We start from the raw sequence: 25,244 nt of genomic DNA, 5'->3' as shown, positions 1-25,244 counted from the left end.
TAAACTTCTGATCCAGGAGGACCATAGCTGTTGCTATCGATAAGGTGTCTGAGTCATCATTTTCACCTCAATACAGTAGAGGGACTTTTGTGTGTGGGGGTGTATTTGAACTGTGTGTCGGAGGGTGTATTTTTAACTGTGTGTGTGTGTTGTGTGTGTGTGTGTGTGTGTGTGTGCGTGTGCGTGTGAGAGAGAGAGGGGGTGTATTTATCTGGTGTGTGGGGGGGGTTTTTATCTGTGTGTGTGTGTGGGGGGGGTGATTTTATCCTGTGTGTGTGGGGGAGGGTGGTATTTTACTGTTTGTGTGTGTGTGTGTGTTGTGTGTGTGTGTGTGTGTGTGTGTGTGTTGTGTGTGTGTGTGGTGTGTGTGTGTGTGTGTGTGTGTGTGTGTGTGTGTTGTGTGTGTGTGTGGTGTGTGGTGTGTGTGTGTGTGTGTGTGTGGTGTGTACGGGGGTGTATTTTATCTCTGTGTGTGTGTGGGGGGGTGTATTTATCTGGGGGGGGGGGTTAATCTGTGTGTGTGTGTGTGGTGGGGGTGTTTTTATCTGTGTGTGTGGGGAGGGGGGTATATTATCATGTGTGTGTGTGGTGGGGGTTTTTATCTGTGTGTGGGGGGGTGTAATTTTATCTGTGTGTGGTGGGGTGTGTATTTTATCTGTGTGTCTGTGTGGGTGGGGGTGTATTTTATCTGATGTGGGGTGGGGGTGATATTTATCTGTTGTGTGTGTGTGTGGGGTGTATTTTATCTGTGTGTGTGTGTGTGGGGTGTTAATTATCTCGCTGTGTGTGTGGGGGATGTGTGTTATCTGTGTGGGTGAGGGTGTATATTTATCTGTATGTGTGGGGGGGGTGAAATTTAGATCTGTGTTGTGTGGGGGGGTGTGTCATTTTAACTGTGGGTGTGTGGGGGGTGTATTTTTAACTGTGTGTGTGTGGGGGGGATGTATTTATCTTGTGGGTGGGGGTGTATTTTATATGTGTCTGTGTGTGTGGGGGGTTATTTTATCTGTGGGGGTGAGGGTGTAATTTATCTGTTGTGGTGGGGTTTATTTTATCTGTGTGGGTGGGTGTATTTTATCTGTGTGGGTGGGGGTGATTTTTATCTCTGTTGTAGTGTGTGTGGGGGGGGGTGTATTTTATATGTGTGGGTAGGGTGTATTTTTTGATGTGTGTGTGGGGGGGGGGGGTATTTTATCTGTGGGGGTGTATTTTATCCTGTGTGTGTTGGGTGTATTTTTATCTCTGTGTGTGTGTGGGGGGGTGTATTTTATATGTGGGGTGAGGGTTGTATTTTGTGTGTGGGTGCGGTGTGTGTTGGGGGGGGGGTATTTATCTGTGTGTGGGGGGGTGGATTTATCTGTGTTTGGTGAGGGTGTATTTATCTGTGGGGTGGGGGTGTATTTTATCTGTGTGGTGGGGGTGTATTTTATCTGTGTGTGTGGGGTGGTTGTATTTTATCGTGTGTGTGTGTGGGGGTGTATTTTATAGTGTGTGGGGGGGTGTATTTTATCTGTGTGTGGGGTGGGGTGTATTTTATCTGTGGTGTGGGGTGGGGGTGTATTTTATCTGTGTGGGGTGGGGTGTATTTTATCTGTGTGAGGGTGGGGGAGTGTATTATTAATCTGGTATGTGTGGGTGATATTTTATCTCTCGTGTGTGTGGGGGATGTATGTTATCTGTGTGGAGTGAGGGTATTTTATCTGTGTGTGTGGGGGGGGTGAATTTTATCTGTGTGTGTGTGGGGGGGTGTATTTTAACTGCGGGGGGGGGTGTTATTTTGTGTGTGTGTGGTGGGGTGTATTTTATCTGTGTGTGTGGGGGGGGGTATTTTATCTGTGGGGGTGAGGGTGTATTTTATCTGGTGGGTGGGGTGTATTTTATCTGTGTTTGTGGGGGTATTTTATCTCTGTGTGTGTGGGGGGGTGTATTCTATCTGTGTGGTGTGGGGGGGGTGTATTTTATCTGTGTGTGTGTGTGTGTGGGTGAGGTGTATTTTATCTTGTGTGTGGGGGGGGTGTATTTTATCTGTGTGTGGGTGAGGGTGTATTTTATCGTGTTGGGGGGGGTGTCTATCTGTGGTGTGTGTTGGGGGGGTGTATTCTATACTGCATGTGTTGTTTGGGGGGTGTATTTTATCTGTGTGTGTGGGGGGGGGGTGTATTCTATCTGTGTGTTTTGGGGGGTGTATATTTTATCTGTGTATGTGGTGTAGGAGGGGTGTATTTTTATCTTTGTGTGGGGGTGTTATTTTATCGTGTGGTATGGGGGGGGTGTATTTTATCTGTGTGTGGGGGGGGTGTATTTTATGTTGTGTTGTGTGGGTGTGTGTGTGGTTGTGTGTGTGTGTGGTGTGTGTGTGTGTGTGTGTGTGTGTGTGTGTGTTGTGTGTGTGTGTGTGTGTGTGTGTTGTTCTAAGAGTGAGACTAAGGAGTTAAAGTTGTCAGGCTGCATACAAATAGACACTGACACTTGCTCCAGCTATACAATAGCTAGTGTGTGTGGGGTTGAGCCCGAGCACGCACATGTGGAGTGAGACAACTCAGAAAAATAGGGTTTCATTTGCATGTGATAAATGGCTAGCCGCTGCACTTCACTAGACTTCCTGTGTGTGTATCTGTGTGTGTGTCGTGTCTGTGTGTGTGTCTGTTGGTGGTTGCGTGGCTATTTTTTAGTGCGAGGGTAATCTCTTACTAAGAGCCTTTCAGGACCACTTCTGTTTAAACTGGCCGGAAATGCTTAGCCCCCCCCCCTCACCCACATATACACAGAAACCCAAACAGCAAGCCAAAACCTTCCTGTATTATTTAAACATGTATTCTTTCAAGTGGGTGGGTGTAAGAACACTGAGATTCCCGGAATGCTATTTATCACACACACACTTATGCAATGGGCACGGAGCGAGAGAGAGATGGAAAGAGGGAGAGAGAAATAGGGGTAGAGAGAGGAGGGAGAAGTGAGAGACATATGGAAGAGAAAGGGCAAGAAAGAAAGAGAGAGAGAAATAGGGTCAGAGAGGGACAGAGAGATAGTGAGAGAAGTAGGGTAGAGAGGCGACAGGAGATAGTGAAGAACAGGGGTAGAGAGGGACGAGAAATAGTGAGAGAAGCTAGGGGTAGAGAGGGACAGAGAGATAGTGAGAGAAGTAGGGGTAGAGAAGTGAGAGGAGGTAGAGACGATAGTGAGAGAAGTAGGGTCAGAGAGGGACAGGAGATAGTGAAAGAAGTAGGTAGAGAGGGACAGAGGATAGTGAGAGAAGTAGGGGTAGAGAGGGACAGAAGAGATAGTGAAGGCAGAGTAGGGGGTAGAGAGGGCAGAAGAGGAAGAATGTAGTGAGAGAGTAGGGGTAAGAGAGACAGAGAGATAGTGAGAGAAGTAGGGGGTAGAGAGGGACAGAGAGATAGTGAGAGAAGTAGGGGTAGAGAGGGACAGAGAGATTGTGAGAGAAGTAGGGGGTAGAGGGACAGAGAGATAGTGAGAGAAGGTAGGGTAGAGAGGGGACAAGAGATAAGTGAGAGAAGTAGGGTAGAGAGAGACAGAGAGATAGTGAGAGAAGTAGGGGTAGAGAGGAGACAGAGAGATAGTGAGAGAAGTAGGGGTTAGAGAGGACAGAGAGATAGTGAGAGAATAGGGGTAGAGAGGGACAGAGAGAGAATAGTGAGAGAAGTAGGGTAGAGAGGGACAGAGAGATGTGAGAGAAAGTAGGGGTAGAGAGGGACAGAAGATAGTGAGAGAAGTAGGGTAGAGAGGGACAGAGAGATAGTAGTAGAAGTAGGGTAGAGAGGGGAAGAGGGATAGAAGGACAGAGAGATAGTGAGAGAAGTAGGGGTAGAGAGGCGGACAGAGAAGATGTGAGAGAGTAGGGGTAGAGAGGGACAGAGAGATAGCTGAGAGAAGTAGGGGTAGAGAGGACAGAGAGAGATAGTGAGAGAAGTTGGGGTAGAGAGGGACAGAGAGATAGTGAGAGAAGTAGGGGCTAGAGAGGGACAGAGAGATAGTGAGAGAAGTAAGGGGTAGAGAGGGACAGAGAGATGATGAGAGAAGTAGGGTAGAGAAGGACAGAGAGATAGTGAGAGAAGTAGGGTAGAGAAGGGACAGAGAGATAGTGGAGAGAGATAGGGGTAGAGAGGGCAGAGAGATAAGTGAGAGAAGTACGGGTAGGAGGGGACAGAGAGATAGTGAGAGAAGTAGGGGTAGACGAGAGACAGAGACGATAGTGAGAGAAGTTAGGGGTAGAGAGGGGAAGAGATAGTGAGAGAAGTAAGGGGTAGAGAGGGACAAGAAGATAGTGAGAGAAGTAGGGGTAGAGAGGACAGAGAGATAGTGAGAGAAGGAGGTAGAGAGGGACAGAGAGATGTGAGAGAAGTGGGTAGAGAGGAGAAAGATAGCTAGAGAATAGGGGTAGAGAGGGACAGAGAGATAGTGAGAGAAATAGGGGTAGAGAGGGACAGAGAGGTAGGGGTAGAGAGGGAACAGAGAGATAGTTGAGAGAAGTAGGGTGAGAGGGACAGAGAGATAGTGAGAGAAGTAGGGGTAGAGAGGGACAGAGAGATAGTGAGAGAAGTAGGGGTAGAGAGGGACAGAGAGATAGTGAGGAGAGTAGGGGTAGAGAGGACAGAGAGATAGAGGAGATAAGTAGGGGTAGAGAGGGGACAGAGAGATAGTGAGAGAAGTAGGGGATGAGAGGGACAGAGAGATAGTTAGAGAAAGTAGGGGGTAGGAGGGACAGAGAGATAGTGAGAGAAGTAGGGGAGAGGGACAGAAGATAGTGAGAGAAGTAGGGGTAGAGAGATAGTGAGAGAAGTAGGGTAGAGAGGGAACAGAGAGATAGTGAGAGAAGTAGGGTAGAAGAGACAGAGAGATAGTGAGAGAAGTAGGTAGAGAGGGGACAGAAGAGATAGTGAGAAGAAGTAGGGGTAAGAGGGACGAGGATAGTGAGAGAAGTGGGGTAGAGAGGACAGAAGATAGTGAGAGAAAGGGGCGGTAGAGAGACAGAAGAGGTGAGAGAAGTAGGGGGTAGAGAGGACAGAAAGATAGTGAGAGAAGTAGGGTAGAGAGGGACAGAGAGATAGTGAGAGACAGTAGAGGGTAGGGGAGAGTAGGGTAAGAGAGAATATAGTGAGGAGAAAGGGGTAGAGAGGGACAGAGAATAGTGAGAGAAGTAGGGGTAGAGAGGGACAGAAGAGATAGTGAGAGAAGTAGGGGTAGAGAGGGACAAGAGAGATAGTGAGAAGAAGTAGGGGTAGAGACGGGACAGAGAGATAGTGAGAGAAGTAGGGGTAGAGAGACAGAGGATAGGTGAGAGAAGGGGTAGAGGGACAGAGAGATAATGAGAGAGTAGGGGTTAAGATGAGGGACAGAGAGATAGTGAGAGAAGTAGGAGGTTAGAGAGGGACAGAGAGATAGTAGAGAAGTGGGGTAGAGAGGGACAGAGAGATAGTGAGAGAAGTGGGTAGAGAGGGTCAGAGAGATAGTGAAGCAGTGAACAAAAGAAAAAGAAGCCGAGAGGGAGACCTTCAATCCATTGGTTCAGTGATAGATGTGAAAGCGCTATCAGTCCTGTTTGATCCTCCACTTCCACTCTCCAGGGAAGGCATATCATCAGAGGTGTGCAGCCCTCCCCAGACCAGCTCAGCCACCTCTAACTTGAAGCTAGCATTTCTGCACTAGCGCTTATCACTAGCCTATAGCCAGCCCCTTGCCCCTACTCCATAGCAATAGGATGTCTTTGTCTGCACTGGAAATATACAATTGGCTTTCTAGACCGGATTTAGTTTGTCTGTTCGTTCTCTTACAAAGTAGCTGGTCTTGCGTGTTGTTTTTCAGTGTCTCCTCTTCAAACTCTGTCCCAAACCTGCTCATTCCAGAATTACATTCAGATCAATAGCGCAATGCTAACCTTAGAGCATGCATATGTTCCAGCTTTGTGTTTTTTTTTTTCTATAATTGAACGTTTGGTCTCAGACAGGGCCTTAAATAGTTGAAGAAGCTCTTGAAGTAACTTCCTTGCGCTGAGAGAGTGGGATGACTCACATGGCTTGGACAATCAGCACCACTGACAGACAGTAGGCTAGGGAGAAAGCTGTGGCACGACATTCTCATGGTGTGTGTGTGAGTAGTTTTGTCTGCTGTGTGTGTGTGTGTGTGTGTGTGTGTGTGTGTGTGTGTGTGTTGTGTGTGTGTGTGTGTGGTGTGTGTGTGTGTGTGTGTGTGTGTGTGTGTGTGTGTGTTGTGTGTGTTGTTGTGGTGTGTGTGTGTGTGTGTGTGTAATGGAGATTAGCGTGTTCATTCTACACGGCAGGAAGAACACACATTTGTTTGAAACGTGTCAATAACACATTCAGGGAATAAAGTTTTGTCCTCTTGAGTGCTGTTGACCTGATTATCTAGCTGTCTCGAACCAATCGACTCTTTCCAGGAGAATCCGTATTTCCCAAAAAGTGCTAGCTCCAAATCCCTCCATCCCGCTCCATTGCTCACAAAGTCCAGGCACGGACCAGGTTACTGCTGCAGCACCCCGACCTTGAACGGGGGGGGGGGAACAAAGCCACACCCATGCTCAGAAGGCAAGGTAAAAGATAATGCGTTATTTAGTATCAGCAAATAAGCTTTAATGCAGTAGGTAAGTGCTGAGGTCTGTAAGCTTGATAAGATCATTTGCTTTCAGTGTTATCTCCCCTCCTGTATTGTACTCCGCGTAGAGTGTAAATTGAATAGGGTGACCTTTTGCCTGCATAATCAAATTGACTGCTTTTCCAAAAAGATTTCTGTGTTTCAATTACCATACATTTTGTGATGTTGGGTCCATACTCTCCCCAACACAGCATACACATGGACGCACACCCAAGCATACATAGAAAAACACACACCCAACACACACACACACACACACACACACACACACACACACACACACACACACACACACACACACACACACACACACACACACCACACACACACACACACAAGATACATAGAACACACCACACACACACACACACCACATTAGGCGCGAAAGTGTGCATTCCCTGCATAACAATAATTTTCCTTGTGCATCCCAGTACACAACACTACTGTGTGATACAGATCTGTCCACCCCATCCTTGCTCTCTCCTTGCTCTCTCCATCCCTCCTACTGTAATACTGTGACAAATGAAAAGGCCTGCAGCCGTTGATGAGCTTGCAGGTCTGAAAGGTCAGGAGAGGGAGGGATGGATGGAGGGAGTGGAGGGGGCAGCGGATGTTATCCTTGGCCGTTCTGTGAGAAAAGGAGAGGTTTTGACCAATTCTGCTCTCTCTCCTTGCAAATGTTAGCAACAACCCCCCCCCACCCCCCCCCCCCCCCCCCCCCCCCCCCCCCACCCCCCCCCCCCAATTTGTGATGGTTTTGTTTGTTACACGCACGGCTGACGGTAACGGTTACCGACGTGGGCGGAGGAAACGTGACAATGTCCGTTTAACTGGGTTGATGTCAGAGCAGCCCCTCCTCCACCCGTCTCTCTCTCCTTCTACTCACCATATACACGCCGACACGTACCAAGGGATGCTTAGCACTGCAGATTCATAGCTGCCTACTAAAGCAAACAGCTATTTGCATTATTATGAGAAAAAAGTCCGGAAAATATTCCCTAACTCACTCCCTGTATATCCAGTGGGATTTTTGATAAAAGCAACGCACTCGTGTCAGAATTCCCATTCCACCTAAGTAGGAACGCCAGCTCCTTCATTTCTTGCGTCGACCTGGCTAATACAGAAACAAATAACCCCCAGGCGACCACAGGGAAGAGCATTCAAACACTGTTATGGTGTATAATTACATTGGAGTAAAACAAACCAAAAAACACCATCTGTTGGAAAGAGGGGTAAAAAACGACAGCAGTTCTGCGTTAGGCCTTAGATATAGATTCTCCTGCTCACACTGTTAATATAAACCCCCCTCGGGGTTTGGCTTCAGCTGTCTGGTGATCGCAGGGCTCTCCTGAGTCCGTAACACTTGTGACTAAAAGCCTCTCCTTAGACTAGTGATTCTAGTACCCGGAGAGTTTCAGTTGTCGTCAGCAGCAGTGGTGGTGGGCGGACAAGTCCTCCTGGAGGGGAGGGGAGTTTGCTTTAAGCCTTCTGTTCCCCCTTGCTGGTGGTGTATCACCGTCCTTCCCTTCGTTTGTTGGTGTCCGACAGTCCATTCTCGTTCGAGAACTAGCTGTTGTGTTTGTGTGTTTCTGTCATGGGTACACCTGCTTAGAGAATCCTGACCAAGGATTACATTTTATTTCATGCCTGCTGATGATGTTGTTGTGGTGGTGGTGTATTTTTTGCTGACTCTCTCCTGACTTTTGACCCCCGAGGTACAACAGTACTGTACAACATGCAAGGATGAAGTCTAAAAATGGCCATAGGGCGAGGTGGCGTCAGCAGATTTCCGAGACCTGGGCTTGTTTTACGTCAGGATTTCGGTCAGGAATTGTGGCAGGAGGGCTGGAACTGTCGGTCAAAGACTGTCCGTCAACTTTTTACAAAGCAGAGTAGAGTTTCTTGGAAATACGTCTAGGTTTCTCTCAGAATCAGAGCGAGTTGTCAGGTTTGACGGTCTTCGACAGAGAATTGGTCACCGGAGGATTTTCTCCCTCTCTTCCTCCCTCTCTGTCTCTCTCTCTCTCTCTCTGTTCTCATCTGATAGCACTCTAACGGTCTAAATGGTTCCCAGGAGACACATCAGCGCTCCCTCGCTCGAACACTTCTCCCTCACATAGTCCGAGGCTTCATTGACATGTCGAATGTAGTTTCCACTGTAGAATATTCACACTGGTTCTCAATGGGAGTGACATCTGACAGAGATATCCTGTCTTTGACGTCACTCCTTGATGTGATGCAACTGAGAAACCGCGTGTGGGCCAAAAGTTCTGGTTTGGATCAAACGGTCAATGGTTATTGTACTACTGCAGGATCTCTAGTAGTACATTCCTAGGAGCTTAGGCAGGTGTGGAGATGAGTCCTGTTGTTCATCAGGGTTGAGTATTGGTCTGCACGACCCACAGTGCTGCTGTTGACCACTCTTATCTGTGTTCAGAGAGTATCGGTCTGGATGACCCACCTTGCTGCTGTTGACCACTCTTGTCTGTGTTCAGAGAGTATCGGTCTGGATGGACCCACCTTGCTGCTGTTGACCACTCTTGTCTGTGTTCAGAGAGTATCGGTCTGGATGACCCACCTTGCTGCTGTTGACCACTCTGTCTGTGTTCAGAGAGTATCGGTCTGGATGACCACCTTGCTGTTATTGACCACTCTTGTCTGTGTTCAGGAGAGTATCGGTCTGGATGACCCACCCATTTGCAAGCTATTGACCACTCTTGTCTGTGTTCAGAGAGTATCGGTCTGGATGACCCACCTTGCTGCTGTTGACCACTCTTGTCTGTGTTCAGAGAGGAACCCAGACACCTCAAGGAATTACACGTTTACTGCTGGGTAAATGGGCTGTGTGTGTGTGCGCGCGCTTGTGTGTGTGCGCGTGCGTGCATGTATTTGTGTGTGCGTGGAGCAGGGGCGATAGTCTTGTCTTGGCTCACGACCATTTGAAGGTGTTGACCGATGCCACGCAGTGAGCCTTATGTCCAAAGTAAGCAGAACCCGGTCTCTTCTAGCCTGAAGGATCGTTTGCTTGGAAAATGGGCTTTGAATAATCCAACGCACTGTTGACTCCCATAGCCAGATGGTCAAAGGAGACCAGCCTTCAACTCTGGCATGGCCTTGATCAATTTGACACTTTTAACATGTAGTTTTATGTTTCGAAGAACTGAGATGAACAGTGCAGCCAGTCACACACATAGACATAGACACAACACAGACACATGTACACACACACCCGATCTATACAGCACAGTATTGTATGGTGTCAGTCCTATAGGTTACAATGTTCTTCTCTCTCACTCCCAGATAATGAGTGCTAAATGACTGGCCGTCTCTGGTGGCTGCATGATATGTCTATGCTCTGCATCATGCTGCACCTCTACTCCCCCCTTCCCTCCCTCTTCTCCCCCCCTCCTCGTCTATGTTTGTCTTCTTTGCTCCTTATTACTGCACTTATTTTTCTGCCATTAGTGTCTGCTTTTGCCTTGTCTTTGGCTATGCTCTTCATTATCTTTAGTCTACATCTCTCTCTTTTTATATCTCTGTAGTACCTTGTTTCTGCTTTTTTGCTTTTTTTTTCTCCCCCACCACCCCCCCCCTTGCCGCCCCCCTTCCCTCCCTTCTCTCCCCCCTCTCCCCCTCTCTCCCTTCCCTTCGCCCCTCTCCTGCCATATGTTGCGCCTGTGTGACCAGCCGTCGTGTCAGCTCCACTAACGCCTCAGCGGTGGATGACTTTGATTCATGTTCTCTGAAATCTGGGGCAATAATACAGAATACATTATTTGTTTATGAAATCTAAATAAAATGTAATACCGCGTTGAGGCGACCCCCCCCCCCCCTGTTTCTGATTGTGCTATGATTAGGTCTGGCTACTCGTTTAATATCGTCCGAGGGAATGCCTTTGAAATTGTGAGTGTGAGAGAAATATACACTGAGTGTACAAAACATTAGGAACACCTTCCTAATATTGAGTTGCTCCACTCCCCCCTCAGAACAGCTGGCGCATGGACTCTACAAGGTGTCAAAAGCGTTCCACAGGGATGCTGGCCCATGTTCCCTCCAATGCTTCCCACAGTTGTGTCAAGTTGGCTGGGTGTCCTTTGGTTAGTGTACCATTCTTGATACACACAGGAAACTGTTGAGCTTGAAAAACCCAGCAGCGTTGCAGTTCTTGACACAAACCAGTGTGCCTGGCACCTACTACCATACCCTGTTCAAAGGCACTTAAATATTTTGTCTTGCCCATTCACCCTCTGAATGGCACACATAACACAATCCATGTCTCAATTGTCTCAAGACTTAAAAATCCTTCTTTAACCTGTCTCCTCCCCTTCATGTACACTGATTTAAGTGGATTTAACAGGAGACATCAATAAGGGATCATAGCTTTCACCTGGGTTCACCTGGTCAGTCCATGTCATGGAAAGAGCAGGTGTTGCTAATGTTTGGTACGCAGTGCATCTCTAGACGAAGTAACACAATTCAATTGTCAAGGCATGGATTTAACCCCGATCAATTCGCAGGCCAATTTATTAAGAAATGTTTTCTGTCTGAGTAGACTGGTCTCTTTTTTTTTATTTCTCCCTGTATTTGCGGAGCGAGTCTAAGCCATACTTTCAGAACCAGATGACTCATTTACAATGCAAGGGGTTTTCTTCTTCTCCCTAGGTGGCAGTTGTAACAGTTTCTGTCTCTCGTTGTAAGATCACAGCAGTGTATGAGATGAACCCATGTCTTATTAAATGGTCAGGTTTGTAATTGCAGAAACATTGAATAGTGGTTTTTTTGATTCCCGTCCTTCAAAAATGTAAAGATGCATTGCCGATGCCTACTTGAAATGTGATCCCTGGGACATTGCTCAGAGGCTACAAATCTTTAAGAAGCAATTCGTTGTTTTAATTTGGATTTCAAAAGTCAGAGTTCAAAAGTCTGTATTTACAACAACAACAAAAAACACATCCCGTTATCAGGGGCATGAATTATATCTCTGGAACACAATGGCTCGGCGGAACTCAGTCAAAGAGTTAAAAGCAAGGACGGTTTCAAAGACAGCCCGTCTGATAACAAAGACCCTCACCTGATAATGAACGACTGCTGTGCTGCTTTTTTATCTCCAAAGTGAGAGGCAGAGGGATACGCGGGTAGGAGGGAGGGGGGAGAACGATGGCACGGCCCTACCAGGCGCCTGCCATCATGCTTTATGGCTAATTGAAACGCTTGGAGTAAAACAGCCATGAATGGCACCCTTTAGAATTGAAGCTGGTTAATATATCGTGATCCTACATTTAGTCTTGGATGGTTAATATCTCTTTAATTGGGTGAGGTCCATTAACCGGGATGGGAGAGATGGTGCTCCCACCGAGGCCTTTTCCTTTGCCACACCCTTTTCAGTCTCTAAACAGCCACTGTGATAATCRATAAATGTGGACGAGGCCGTCATTGGGTTGCCAGGTTAGCTCTGACGTCCTCCTCCTTTGGGGTTGCATAGCTTTTGGGTGGTGACGAGTCAAGAGGTAGTGGATTGACTTTGGTCTAGTGAAGTGGCGTGAGGATAGTCTTAAGCTGGCGTGGCAAAGCTGGACTTTGCTGGACAGGGGCTCTCTCAAGAGGAGAAGCACTTACTCAGGTCTCTTCTTTTTCCACAGCCCCTGAAAATCCTCTGACTGGCCTGGGACTCTCACCGGCCCGGAGCTTTAGCAAGGCCTGCAGCATGACCGTTACGACTTGAGCTTTTACAAGTGTCCCTTTCACTGCATTACAGTCCTCTAGACTTTAGTAAGAGTTTTTCAAACTCTTTTTTTCAAACAGCCGACCTGGGTTCAAATACTATTTCAAAGTCTCAAATACTTTCACATACATTCAAAGTAACTATTCAGATATCTTTTATTTGAAAAGACAAATAGTTTAATATTTTCATGTGTTTGGAAATACACTTGGAAAGTATTTGAAAATACTAAAATACACTGACTCAAATACACTCCCATGCATTTAACCCAGGTATTTGAAAGTAATATTTGAAATAAATGTTTGAAAATACTCTCAAAAACTATTTGGCACACCATTTTTTTTTTACAAATAACAATTGAAGTACTCAAATAAAAGTACTTGTTTTGGGCTGTGTATTCGAAAATACTCAAATACACAGATTTGTTTTGTTGAAATACCAGATGCTCGAATACACATGTATTTGAACCCAGGTATGGATTTGCCACRGTCGCGTATTATCCAGAGTGAAACTTGAAAAATTCCTGGGACCACTCCCTGCCGATGAAGCTCGGTGGCGTGGTGAAATTTTACTGGCACTAGGCAAGATGGTGGTCTTGATTTCGCTGCCAAAACGTCTGCATAGATAGACTGGGAAAAGTGTGACCCTAGCCTTCCGTGAAAAGTTGTTCAAGTTTAACCCAAACAGATGGTTCTCCATTAAAGCCTCGTTTTGAGATAATCTGAAATGATCCCAGTTACAATTTTCCAGCTGAGGAGCGAGTGTTAGGTTCTAAGAAAAGTCTCTGTCTGTATCAACTGTTATTACCCACCCGCTTAGCGCTCGGCTAATAAAGTGGGATGTCTGAAAACTGTGAACGACAACATAGGTTCCGGCACAGTGGATTGAAGCTCTTTGYAAGTAATTAAACAGCATGGTACCTCATCGAGAGCAATTTCCTGCAAACCATTTACTGCCAGTGCTGGCGTGGCCCCAGTCACCGTTTTGTTATCTCTGTGAAATATGTCACTTTTATGTTGTTAGAGGATGAATATTGTATGAAAGAGCATTGGATTCACATTCTCCTCCCTGTCAGATGGCTAACACAAATGCTTAGGCTATCTGTGTCATCTAAGCAAGAAAAGGGAGGGAGARAAATGACATGTCCACTATCTCGGAAACTCCAAAGCTTCTCCTGTCTAGAGCTATCCACGGCGGTGTGYAATCGTAGGAAACTCAGAGGGGTTGAATGGGAGCAAGCGGCCTGGAGTAATTGTCTGCATGTGGGAGCCAAGCATGAGCAGGTCAGCGGCGCTATCTTTAGGGATGGTTCCCCTTTGGCGCGATGATCGCTGCACGCTATCGGCGAGCGATGTTAATCCTGCCATGTGGTATAAAAGGATTTGTTCTTATTCCTATTGGCGACTCGCTGTTTAACTTTTTCCCGGTTCCCCTGGGTTTTGGTCCTGGAACTTCCAGTGCCTGTTGTCTCCCCCCTCCATAATCCTCTGTCTCTCTCACCTCCMCTGTCGATGCTAGGCAGCCCACATCTCTSCCTCTCCGTCTCGTTTGCTCCCTCTCTCATTATGTCACCCCTTTAAGTGGGAAACAGCTGCAGCAAACTCACAACATCCCCTCCCCCCGCACATGCTTCTCGACGAACGTCAGTTCTCTTTTCCCGACACTCAAAAATATCAGATTAATTTAGCATTAGCAGGCGGTGATTCGCCTTATCGGAGGATGTCTTGCAAACATCTTGTCGACAAGTCGATCGTTCCCTTTTCTGAGGGGAGAGTTGGGGGATTGAGGCGACTCAACTTCCCTCCCCCCTAGATACTTTGCTGTGTGTCAGCCTTGTTAATGGATTTCTTGGGGGAGTATTATTTTTGGTCCAGTAAGCTGCATGCTTAAAAAATGAGTGACAGGGCTGACTCTCATGCACACAGAGAGAGAATGTTGTTTTTAAAAAGATAGGACTGCTGAAAAGAGCCGCTCTGCTGCAAAACTCTCCTACTCTATGAACAATAGAAGCGTGTAAACACCCACCCTCCCAACCCCCTCTGCAAAGAGAAGACGTATTGCTCAAGCAACTTCTCCAAACTAAAATGTCCTATTTCTCCCTCCCGCTCTCTCTTTCCCTCCCGCTCTCTCTTTCCATCTCTCTCCCTCCCTTTCTCTCTCTCGCTCTTCTCTTCCCCTCCCAAGAAGATAGATGAGGAAAATGAGGCCAATTTGCTGGCAGTGCTTACAGAAACCCTGGACAGCATCCCAGTGGACGAGGACGGATTGCCTTCGTTCGAGGCCCTGGCAGATGGGGACGTGACCAATGCCAGTGACCAGAGCTGTCCCTCCACCCCTGACGGCTCGCCGCGCACCCCCGAACCAGAGGAACCCTCCCTGGTAAGACTCTGTACCACCACCTCTCTTTTATCCCTACCTCCACCACAACCACCACCCAATTCCCCACCGTCCACGGCCATAAACCCTCATCCCCCAGCACAGACCCTTCGCTCCAGCCCCTTTCCTGGGGCCACCGCCAACACCAGATAAGGCACTGCGAGCGAAGCAGGCCAGTGACCAAAAGCGTCTGTGTGCCTTGCAGCCCCCCCCGTGCATGTCTGTGTGCCTTGCATGCCCCCCCCTTGCATGTCTGTGTTCCTTGCAGGTCCCCCTCCCGTGCATGTCTGTGTGCTGAGCTGACCATGATGCAGATGCCTGGATGAAAGAGAAAATCTAATGCCTCAGTGTTCGCTGTGAGGTGTTAATTACATTGTGGCGTACGAGCAGCGCCAATGTAATGAAACATGCACAGCGGTGGGTCTGTTATGGTCGACATTATGCCACGGGGCCTTGAAATCAARCTAGGGATGAAAAATGAAATCCATCTCACCTCATATAACGACAGTGGCATAATTTATTCGATTWGGCCTTTCCTGAGGGGGCTTTACCTGCAATGTTGTTTATTTTGTTGAGTCATAGTCCGTGTATTTAATGCCACCCCTCCCCATTGTTTTGTGAATCGCACTAGTAAAGCACAGCCATTGTGTTCCCCAAAACACCTGCCATGGAAAGAAAGGTTTCCTCTTTGACTTGTCCTTTTAGCACGGTAAACAACGAGGTAAAAGGCCTCTATTGATAGGCGGCAATGCGTTTGTCTTCATACCCTTTCTGTGTTTCTGTACACTGAGATAAATCAAACATCCTCAGTCACACATTTACAAAAGCATTGACTATCTCTCTCTGATTGTTTAATTGAGTGAAATTATGACATTTCAGAGGCAGCGTTTGGGTGAACTCTAACTCTGTTCACCCCTTTTTTCTCTATTCGTTCCTCTTCCTCCCCTTTCTTCCCTGTTCTGTTTGGGTCTTTTGCAGCTGAAGAAGCTCCTTCTGGCGCCCGCGAACTCCCAGCTCAGCTATAATCAATACATAGGTGACAAGGCACAAAACCATGCAGCCAGCAACCACCGCATCAGACCACCAGCTGCTGTTGTCAAGGTAGCTACCCAGTCGCGCCATTGGTTCACTTCAAATGCACCGCTTCCGTGGGCCACTCCATGTTTGTTTACCATCTCAGTTCTTCTTTTTGTATTTTTTAGCCTTGGAAGATGTTAAACTTCTGTTCCACTGTACCCTCCTGGGGGCCATCTCGTAATGAAAACAGCCTGATTGCCTGTTCGGCTTTCCAGGCGAGGCATCAGGACTGTTGTCTCATTAGCTAAAGCACTTATCCCCCCTCCCTTGTAACGGTGTCTGTGGAAAATCAAACGTTGACAAGCGGTAAGATTGATGCTGCTAGATCTAGATTGAAAGATCTAGTCATACAGTCTTGATGTTGTTACCCTTTCTTACTATTACTGTTCTGTAGAGCGAAAGGGTTTCTTTTGAGATAATCTAGTATTTCGCTGGGTTGAAGTATAATGGGCACAGGAATGCCAATTAAATGAAGTAGGTGGTTCCAGTATTTTGCTACTTGCCGCATTTCATTGGAACAKGATGAATGCACTTGAAGATTAGATTTTCATTTAGTACGATAGCACATAAATAATGCGTTTGTTTACTCTTCCTTGTTTGGAAAAACGTATGAATATATGCCTGAATATACGTCCCTCAGTGCTTAAAAAAACTGAATTTGGAATGCGTTGGTAGCATTGTTGTCTGGTAAACAGTGCATACACACAGCTTACACATCTCTGAAAAGTCTATTTTTAAACCGTACTTTTGACATCCATTTCTGGAGCACGGTGCTTGGAAGGCTCCCTGAGGACAGAGCTGCTGCGGTGGTGCTCGGGGGCCACGCAATTAAGATGATGGGCGGGCCGCGCTCCCACCACCGCCTCCCAGACAGTTGGGCGACCCGCTATGCTGAGACTCACTCTCTCTCCTCCACTCTCTTTCTTCCTCTCTTTTTCTTTCTCTTTCTTTTGTCTTTCTACATCCCCCTGCAGACGGAGAACTCCTGGAACAGCAAGCCGAGGGGGGGCTGTCCGCAGCAGAGCCGTCTAGTGAGGCGCCCGTGCACCGAGCTGCTCAAGTACTTGACCGCCACCGACGACATCCTCCTCCAGACCAAAGCCGGCGAAGCCAAGAGCGCCTGGGGGGGCGGCGGCAAAGACAAGGGCGGCCTGCTGGGCGCCTCGTCCTCTTCCTCCTCACCATCCTCCACCACTTCCTTCTCCTCCCTCTCCTCCTCCTCCTCCTCGATTGCCTCCAAGAAGAAGTCGTCCTCGTCGTCTGTCGTGTCACAGCAGCAGCAGCAGCAGCCACATCACCAGCGAGGTGAGAGCCGGGCTGCTGGCGAGTGTAGTGTGGCTGGTGTGGGGGCTGGGAAGTGGCGTCGCTGCGCTCATGGGGCTGGTGGCACTGAGGGACAGTCCGAACCCGCGGCGGCACCCGCTCCTGTCCCCCAGGCACGTAGGAACGACAGCGTCCATGCCTGCCCCAAACTGGAGCGCAGGCCGTCCAGTGAAGAAGGAAGGCCGCCAGGTCCGCAGCCTGCGGTGGACGCGGGCCGCCTGGCAGCCGCTAGGTTCATTAGGTACATGCATTCTTATTCTCTCCCTCCTAGAGAGACGGGTCAGACAGGCAGCTGTGGGCGTTGCCGTAAGGCGGGCGCTGCCACTCAGGCAATTGAGTGTTGGGGCAGGCATGACCGCGGTGCGGCGGGGCACATCGCAGTGACCGTTAAGAAAAGGGAGGAGGAGCCAGGGCATCCATTGCTTAGTCAGCTGCTGACCTCCAAGCAGAGGCCCGCCCGCTATCAGGCCCACTTGTTCCCGCCCACTACTACCCCTCAGCCTTGCAAGAGCAGTTCTTCAAGAATGAGCTCTGGAGTCCTGGAGAGGGATGAGTGTCCCAGCCAGGCTATTGAGGTGGAGAAGGAGCACAGAGGGACTGTCAATATCAATCCCGGCAGATGGGGTCTCAGACAGGCCAAGGAGCCTGATTCGGACCCCCTGTTGGCCGAGAGCTTAGGCCTAGGCAGCTGGGTTAGCCAGCCAGACCAGGGGCTAGATTTGGGGCTGGGGCTGGGGCTGGGGCTGGGGCTGGGGCTGGGCTGGCTGGAGGTTGGCCTGGTGGAGCAGGCTGGCTGTTTTGGGGAGGAGGTCCGCGATGATGATGCCATGGGCAGCCCCATGGCGCTCTCACAGGGCCTGCCAAGCCCACTCTTCCCAGATTCTAGAATTCCAGACCCCACTCCCTCCGTCACACAGCAGCACCTACACATGCAGGCAGTCTGCAGGCACCCCGATGACCAGGGCCTCCTGTTGTTAGGTAATCATCGCTGCATCCCTGCCCTCTCTCTCTTCTCCTTCTCCTGCTTTAACAACTTCCCAGTTTGACTACACACTAACCCCAATGCTAATTTGACGCTATCACTCTGAGTACAAAAAATAAATTGCTTGGTGCACCATCTATTCCAAAAGGCATTCTTTAGAATTGGTACAGACCCTTGCCTCAAGATTGACTTAACGGGGAGGTGGGAGAGGGGTAGTAGCCTGTTATGTTTTGATACAGTATGGCATTTGTTAAATCAACCACTATCTGGCTGGATCAAGCGGAGGTGCTGAAGGTCTACCTAGCTACTCTGGGCAGGGCACTGCCCTAATGTCTTAATTGTCTGACTGAGCGACACTCTTTAACTGCATTTGGAGACAGCCAGAGCCTCAGGCAACTGCACAAGCTTCCTTGACTCTCCTTTCTTCCTCTGCTTTTGGATCCAAATGCATGCAACAATTACTTCATTAGCCGCTACCTCCACCACCACCTCCCATTAGCCGCTACCACCACCACCACCTCCCATTAAGCCGCTACCACCCACCATCACCTCCCCCCATTAGCCGCTACCCTCCACCCACCTCCTTCCCCATTAGCCACTACCGATGCACCACCACTCCCATTAGCCGCTACCTCCACCACCACCTCTCATTAGCCGCCAACTCCACCACCACCTCCCATTAGCCGCTACCACACCCACCTCCATTAGCCACTACCGAGCAACCACCACTCCCATAGCCGCTACCACCACCACCACCACCTCCCATTAAGCCACCACCACCACCACCTACCATTAGCGCTACCACCACCACCACCTGCCCCATTAGGGCCACCACCACCACCACCTCCCATAGCCACACACCACCCACCACTTCCCATTAGCGCTACCACCACCTCCCATTAGCCGCTACCCACCACCTCCATTAGCCGCTACCACCACCTCCATTAGCCGCTACCCACCACCTCCCATTTAGCCACTACCACCACCACCACCTCCCATTAGCCACTACCACCACCTTCCCATTAGCCACCACCACACCACCTCCCATTAGCCGCAACCACCACCACTACCTCCCATTAGCCACTACCACCACCCCCCATTAGCCGCAACCACCACCACCCCCTCCCATTAGCCACTACAACCGCCACCTCCCATTGCCATGTGTGCTGTTTGTGCCGTCGTCTCGTTAGTTTTTTTTATTGAGTGGGATATCTGTGTCAAACTCTGTACTCTGTACACTTGCCAATTCCATCACTTCATCCTCACAAAGTCAACAGTGAACAAAAGTGAACAAAAATGACAGATGTTGGTTTTTTGCTCTTGTAAATCAATAGCAAGAGAGCATTATGCTAACCGTACTGGGTTGGGTTTTGGAATGCTGCCTTCTGTTAATGTGCCAATCTGAGATTGATTTGCAGATGTGGACCTGATCTCTCTTGCCTCAACTTGTTATCTATCTAGTTAAATAATTACCCATGTTCCTTTGTGTTCTGCAGCCAAACCAACCACCTTGCCACTTCCTTTGACCCCAGAGTCTCCAAAGTAAGTGCAATAGTTTTTCAACATTCTACAACGAGCACACGAAACTAAACAAAATAACAAAGATACACTACATGACCAAAAGTATGTGGATGCCTGCTTGTCGAACATCTCATTACAAAATCATGGGCATTAATATGGAGTTKGTCCTCCTTTTGCTGCTATAACAGCCTCCAATCTTCTGGGAAGGCGTTCCACTAGATGTTGGAACATTGCTGCAGGGACTTGCTTCCATTCAGCCACAAGAGCATTAGTGAGGTCGGGCACTGATGTTGGGCGATTAGGCCTGGCTCGCAGTCTGCGTTCCAATCATCCCACAGGTGTTCGATGGGGTTGAGGTCAATTTCTTCAACAAACCATTTCTGTATGGTCCTCGCTTTGTGCACGGGGACATTGTCATGCTGGAACAGGAAAGGGCCTTCCCCAAACTGTTGCCAAGAAGTTGGAAACACAGAATTGTCTAGAGTGTCATTGTATGCTGTAGCGTTAAGATTTCCCTTCACTGGAACTAATGGGCCTAGCCCAAACCATGAAAAACACCCCCAGACCATTATTCCTCCTCCACCAAACTTTACAGTTGGCATTGTTGCATTGTGGCAGGTAGTGTTCTCCTGGCATCCGACAAACCCAGATTCGTACAGAGAACGCTTTTCCACTGCTCCAGAGTCCAATGGCGGCGAGCTTTACACCACTCCAGCCAACGCTTGGCATTGCGCAGGGTGATCTTAGGCTTGTGTGTCACTGCTCGGCTATGGAAACCCATTTAATGAAGCTCCCGACGAACAGTTGTTGTGCTGACGTGAGCTTTCAGAGGCAGGTTGGAACTCTGTAGTGAGTGTTGCAACCGAGGACAGACCATTTTTATGCGTTACGCGCTTCAGCACTCTGCAGTCTCGTTCTGTGAGCTTGTGTGGCCTACCACCTCGTGGCTGAGCCGTTGTTGCTCCTTGACGTTGCCACTTTACAATAATAGCACTTACAGTTGACCGGGGCAGCTCTAGCAGGACAGAAATGTTACGATCTGAGGTGGCATCCTATGACGGTGCCTACGTTGAAAGTCACTGAGCTCTTCGGTAAGGCCATTCTACTGCCTTTGTTATTTATGGAGATTGCATGGCTGTGTGCTCGATTTTATACACCTGTCAGTAACAGGTGTGGCTGAAATAGCCGAATCCACTAATTTGAAGGGGTGTCCACATACTTTTGTATATTTAGTGTAAATCAAAAGACAAATAATTTGCACCAACATGAGGCATTTTGTTAACTCTCATTTCCATTTCTAAGATCACAAAGGCCTTTATTAATGTCACATTTTCCCACGTGGAGTAAAACGGTGTGTTCAATCTCTTTTGTCTTTCAGTGACCACAAGGGATCACCGTTTGAGAACAAAACCATTGAACGCACATTGAGTGTGGAGATCTCTGGAACCCCAGGTAAGAATGTGTTTTCAGTGAATTTATGAATAAGGGCTTGATGCTCACCTTGCTTTGTAATGGCATAATGGTAAACCTAAGCTCTCTCACTAAGCCAGTTAGGGGTTACATTCCAGTCACTACCCCAGGGCTTTTCACACCATCTTGATAGTTCCATAAAAGTTCAGAGTTCAAGGTGAAGGACTAGGACACAGGGTGACATGTTTTATATGCCTCACTGTTGGTTGATTAAGAGATCCAATCTCCTTTGGGTTTATTAGACAGATCCCCCCCCCCTTCTCTGTGAAGAGTTAATATGCTGCCACTCCTCTCTGTCTCTCTGTCTCTCTGTCTCTCTTGTCTCTCTCTCTTCCTCTCTCTCTTCTCTCCTCTCTCTCTCTATCTCTCTCTCTCTCTCTCTCGCTTCCATCTCTCTCTCCTCTCTCTCTCTCTCTCTCTCTGCTTCTCTCTCTCTCTCTCTCTCTCCCTCTCTCTCTCTCTCCTCTCTCTCTCTCTCTCTCTCTCTCTCTTCTCTCTCCTCCTCATCTCTCACTCTCTCCTCGTCTCTCTCGTCTCTGTTCTCTCTCTATCTCTGTCTCTCTCTCATCCTCTGTCTTCCTCTCTCTCTCTCTGTCCTCTCTCTCTCATCGTCGTCTCTCTCTCGTCATATGCCGGGTTCTGCATTCTTTGACCTGAAACAATGCTCACCTTAACAACACATCACGGCACAGCTGATGTGCTTATTTATTGTTTAATTCTGTTAGCCACCTTAATTCGGTTATGACCGATTTATCTGTGTCTCTTTTTTTTCCCTCAACAGTTTCTGGTAATTTAAATTAGAGACATGATAAGTATTTCCCATTTTCAGGGTCTGTATTTATGGAAGGATGCACTTCTCCAAAATCGGGGTCAACGCAGGGGATTTTGAACTATATTATTGTTCATTATTCCCTGCTAATATTATATACCTTATTCATTAAAGCTTACGTCGTGAGGAGGAAAAAAGCTATAGGCAAAGGTAAGTAAAAAGCCAAATGAAGTGCAATGTCAGGCAAATCTAAAACACAGGCCTTCAGCAGTTCCCTCTCTCCTCTCTCCTCTCTCTTCTCTCTTTCTCCTCTCCTCTTCTCTTCTCTCTCTTCTCTCCTCTCTCTCTCTTCTCTCTCTCTCTCTCTTCTCTCTCTCTCTCCTCTCTCTCCTTCTCTCTCATCTCTCTCTCTCTCTCTCTCTCTCTCTCTCTCTCTCTCTCTCTCTCTCTCTCTCTCCTCTCTCTCTCTCTTCTCTCTCTCTCTCTCTCTCTCTTCTCTCTCTCTCCTTCTCTCTCTCTCTCTCTCCTCGCTCGCTCGCTCGCTCCGCCCGCTCTCTCTTTTTCTCTCTCTGTGAATTATGCAGGTAATTATTTCAGTGTCCTCCCTCCCAACCTCCCCCACTCCTTCCCTGAGATGAATCATCCCAGGTCAATAAAAGCAAAATGGCGGCCCTTTTCTTCTCCTTCACAATGTGACGCGTCAATGGGCCTTTTGGTATTCATTTGCTAGCGGGTAAAATAAATGGCCCTCGGTGTAACACACCTGACTCGCCTCCTAGACTCAAGGTGGTGTTTTGTTTGGGAACGAGGCCCAATAGGAATGAATTATCTGGAATCTCTTTAGAGTCGGGAGGGGGTAGATTTGTGGGACACCAAAGCCCCAAGGGGGTTCCTCCTGTTGACCACGCTCCGCTTGCCATTTAATCCTCTGTGTACATACGCGTCAGAGGTTAGAGGGGACACCCATAGGGAATTAAGAGCTTTGGAGCAATCAAACACTGTTAATATCTCTTTCTTTTTTACTGCTTCTGACCTCAGGGTTAAATCCAGTCCCATTCTCCTCGTCTCCCTGTGTTCCTGCTCCAGCCATAGTTAATAAAGCCAAACTCTGACTCCACTGCCCTTTGCAGATTTGGGATTAGATATTAGGGGAAAAGCCATTAGAAGAAAACGCTAATGGATACTGAGCCCCTTACGTTTTAGGATTAGTCTAGTCCCGTGTGGCAGGCGACTCAGGAACGCCAGATATGGAGAAACAGGGGGAATGAAATCTTTGTGATCCCTTGAGTTAATGTGTCCTCAGCAGACCCGTTCCAGTAGATCTGGAGATGATGCTTCTTTAATTGATAACCAGGTGGAGTTAAGACAAAGGGGGAGGGGCAGCCCTCAGGTGGAAGTAGGTCAGTGCTTCAATCGGACACGGAATCTTCCGTGGGCACGTTTAAAGCTACAAAATGTCACTTTTTGGGCGGCCCGACCAAATTCACATAGAAATGTGAGTTATAGATCTTTCATTCCCGTTGAAACAAGTCTAAGAAGCGATAGATATGTTCTATGTGCGCTATATCTATTGCTTCCCATTCTTAAGTAACATTTTTGCCTCTTTTACTTTTGGTTTTGGACACCAGCTTCAAACACAACATTTTTTTTTATTATGTAAAGCATATATCACAGCGGTTTAGAATGGTACAATGATTCTCTACACTATGACCGCTTGGCTTGTCACATCAACTGAAATTAGGGGAACTATTAGAATACATTTTTTCAACTATGGAGGAGCTATTTCTGCATAGCGCATCTTTAAGGAGAGACACTTGTAGGTCTTTATGTAGTACAATAGTAGGTTAGCATTTCAGTTGTAAACTTTTCCATGACATGGGGGTCAGTCGTGAATTGCAGTGACATTTGCACTTTAAATGAGAAATAGTTACACATCATACATGTTTTTGTTTATATTGTCAATGATACAACATAATGTCCTTTATACTGCAAATCTTTGTTGATGCATTGTTTAATGTACTTAGAGTAAGCAAATTGGCTTTGTCCCAGTAGTAATGTGTAGAGTTGTACTGACATGTTTTGGGGATTTAGAGATATGTATCTATTATTTTGAATGCTAGAAAGTGAAAAAAATGATTTATTATATTGTATAGATCAATAAAAACAAAGGCTATTAAAATACCTTTTTGTACTAGGATAATGTCTGCCCCTCAGTTGTATGTCATTTGGTGTTACCACCTTGAACATCTCTCATTACAAAGATGGTGTTATGATGCAATTCATCTTACTGTTGTACATTGCAATGTGTCAATATTATTGCATCTGTCCCAACTCAAATCAATTAAATTAAATGAATACACATCAAGTAACTGAAGCAAGCAGTAAAATTAGTTTTCAAAAATTAATAAAAATACARCTTATGGAACAGCGGRAACTGTGAAGCAACGCAAACATAGGCACAGACAYGTGCATACACAAACATGGTAACATACGCACTATACACACACGTACACATGGATTGTGTTTTGTAGATGTGTGGTAGTGGAGTAGGGGCCTGAGGGCACACGCTTAGTGTGTTGTGAAATCCGTTATGAATGTATTGTAATGTTTTTAAAAGTAGCTGCAGCCTCGGCAGGAACTAATGGGGATCCTTAATAAATACAAATATGGGGCCTCCATTTAAGAAAATCCACAATAACCAAAAATGTTTCATTGGTGTTACCATCATTGGTGTTACCATCATTGGTGTTACCATCATTGGTGTTATCATCATTGGTGTTGCCATCATTGGTGTTACCATCATTGGTGTTACTACTCCTACTGGTGGCACAATGTTATCCTACGAAAAAGGGTTCCGAAAGGGTTCTTCGGTTGTCCTCATAGGAGACCCCGTTTTGGTTTCAGGTAGAACCCTTTTGTGTTCCATGTAGATCATTCTGTGGAAACGGTTCTTCTGGAACCCAAAATGGTTGTACCTGGAACCGAAAGGGTTCTTCTACCTGGAACCAAAAAGGGTTCTTCAAAGGGTTCTCCTATGCGGACAGCCGAAGAACCATTTTAGTTTCTAGATAGCACCTTTTTTCTCTCTCAGAGTGTAACGGTAAAAAGTATTTAAAGTCATTAAGCTGCCATATTATTTAGAATGGGAAGATGTACCCAAATACATTTAAATCTAAATAAAAAAACAAGAAAAAGGTAAACATTTTCATAAATCCCCAAATGGCACCACACTTCAAGAATGACACTTAGGGTGTAGCTTTGTATCTACATTATCAGTAGTAGTAGTATTAGTAGTAGTAGTAGTAGGATTAGTAGTAGTAGTAGTAGTAGTAGTAGTAGTAGTAGTAGTAGTAGTGGTTAGCAGTTGTCAAGTAGTA

General features: G+C 47.3%; 1 protein-coding gene across 1 annotated transcript in view; it reads left to right on the top strand.

The window, feature by feature from the left end:
- The window catches only part of LOC111954275 (peroxisome proliferator-activated receptor gamma coactivator 1-alpha-like), a 62,438-nt gene that overhangs the window by 22,013 nt on the left and 15,181 nt on the right, over positions 1-25,244 (top strand). Inside the window, 5 exon segments of the mRNA XM_070435993.1 lie at positions 14,534-14,728; positions 15,704-15,826; positions 16,777-18,103; positions 19,604-19,649; positions 21,007-21,080. Coding sequence (XP_070292094.1) covers positions 14,534-14,728; positions 15,704-15,826; positions 16,777-18,103; positions 19,604-19,649; positions 21,007-21,080 — 1,765 coding nt within the window.

Source organism: Salvelinus sp. IW2-2015, linkage group LG3 (genome assembly GCF_002910315.2).
Source record: "Salvelinus sp. IW2-2015 linkage group LG3, ASM291031v2, whole genome shotgun sequence".
NCBI lineage: Eukaryota > Metazoa > Chordata > Actinopteri > Salmoniformes > Salmonidae > Salvelinus > Salvelinus sp. IW2-2015.
The sequence above is the reverse complement of the archived record's forward strand: the minus strand, read 5'-3'. Positions and strand labels throughout refer to the sequence as shown.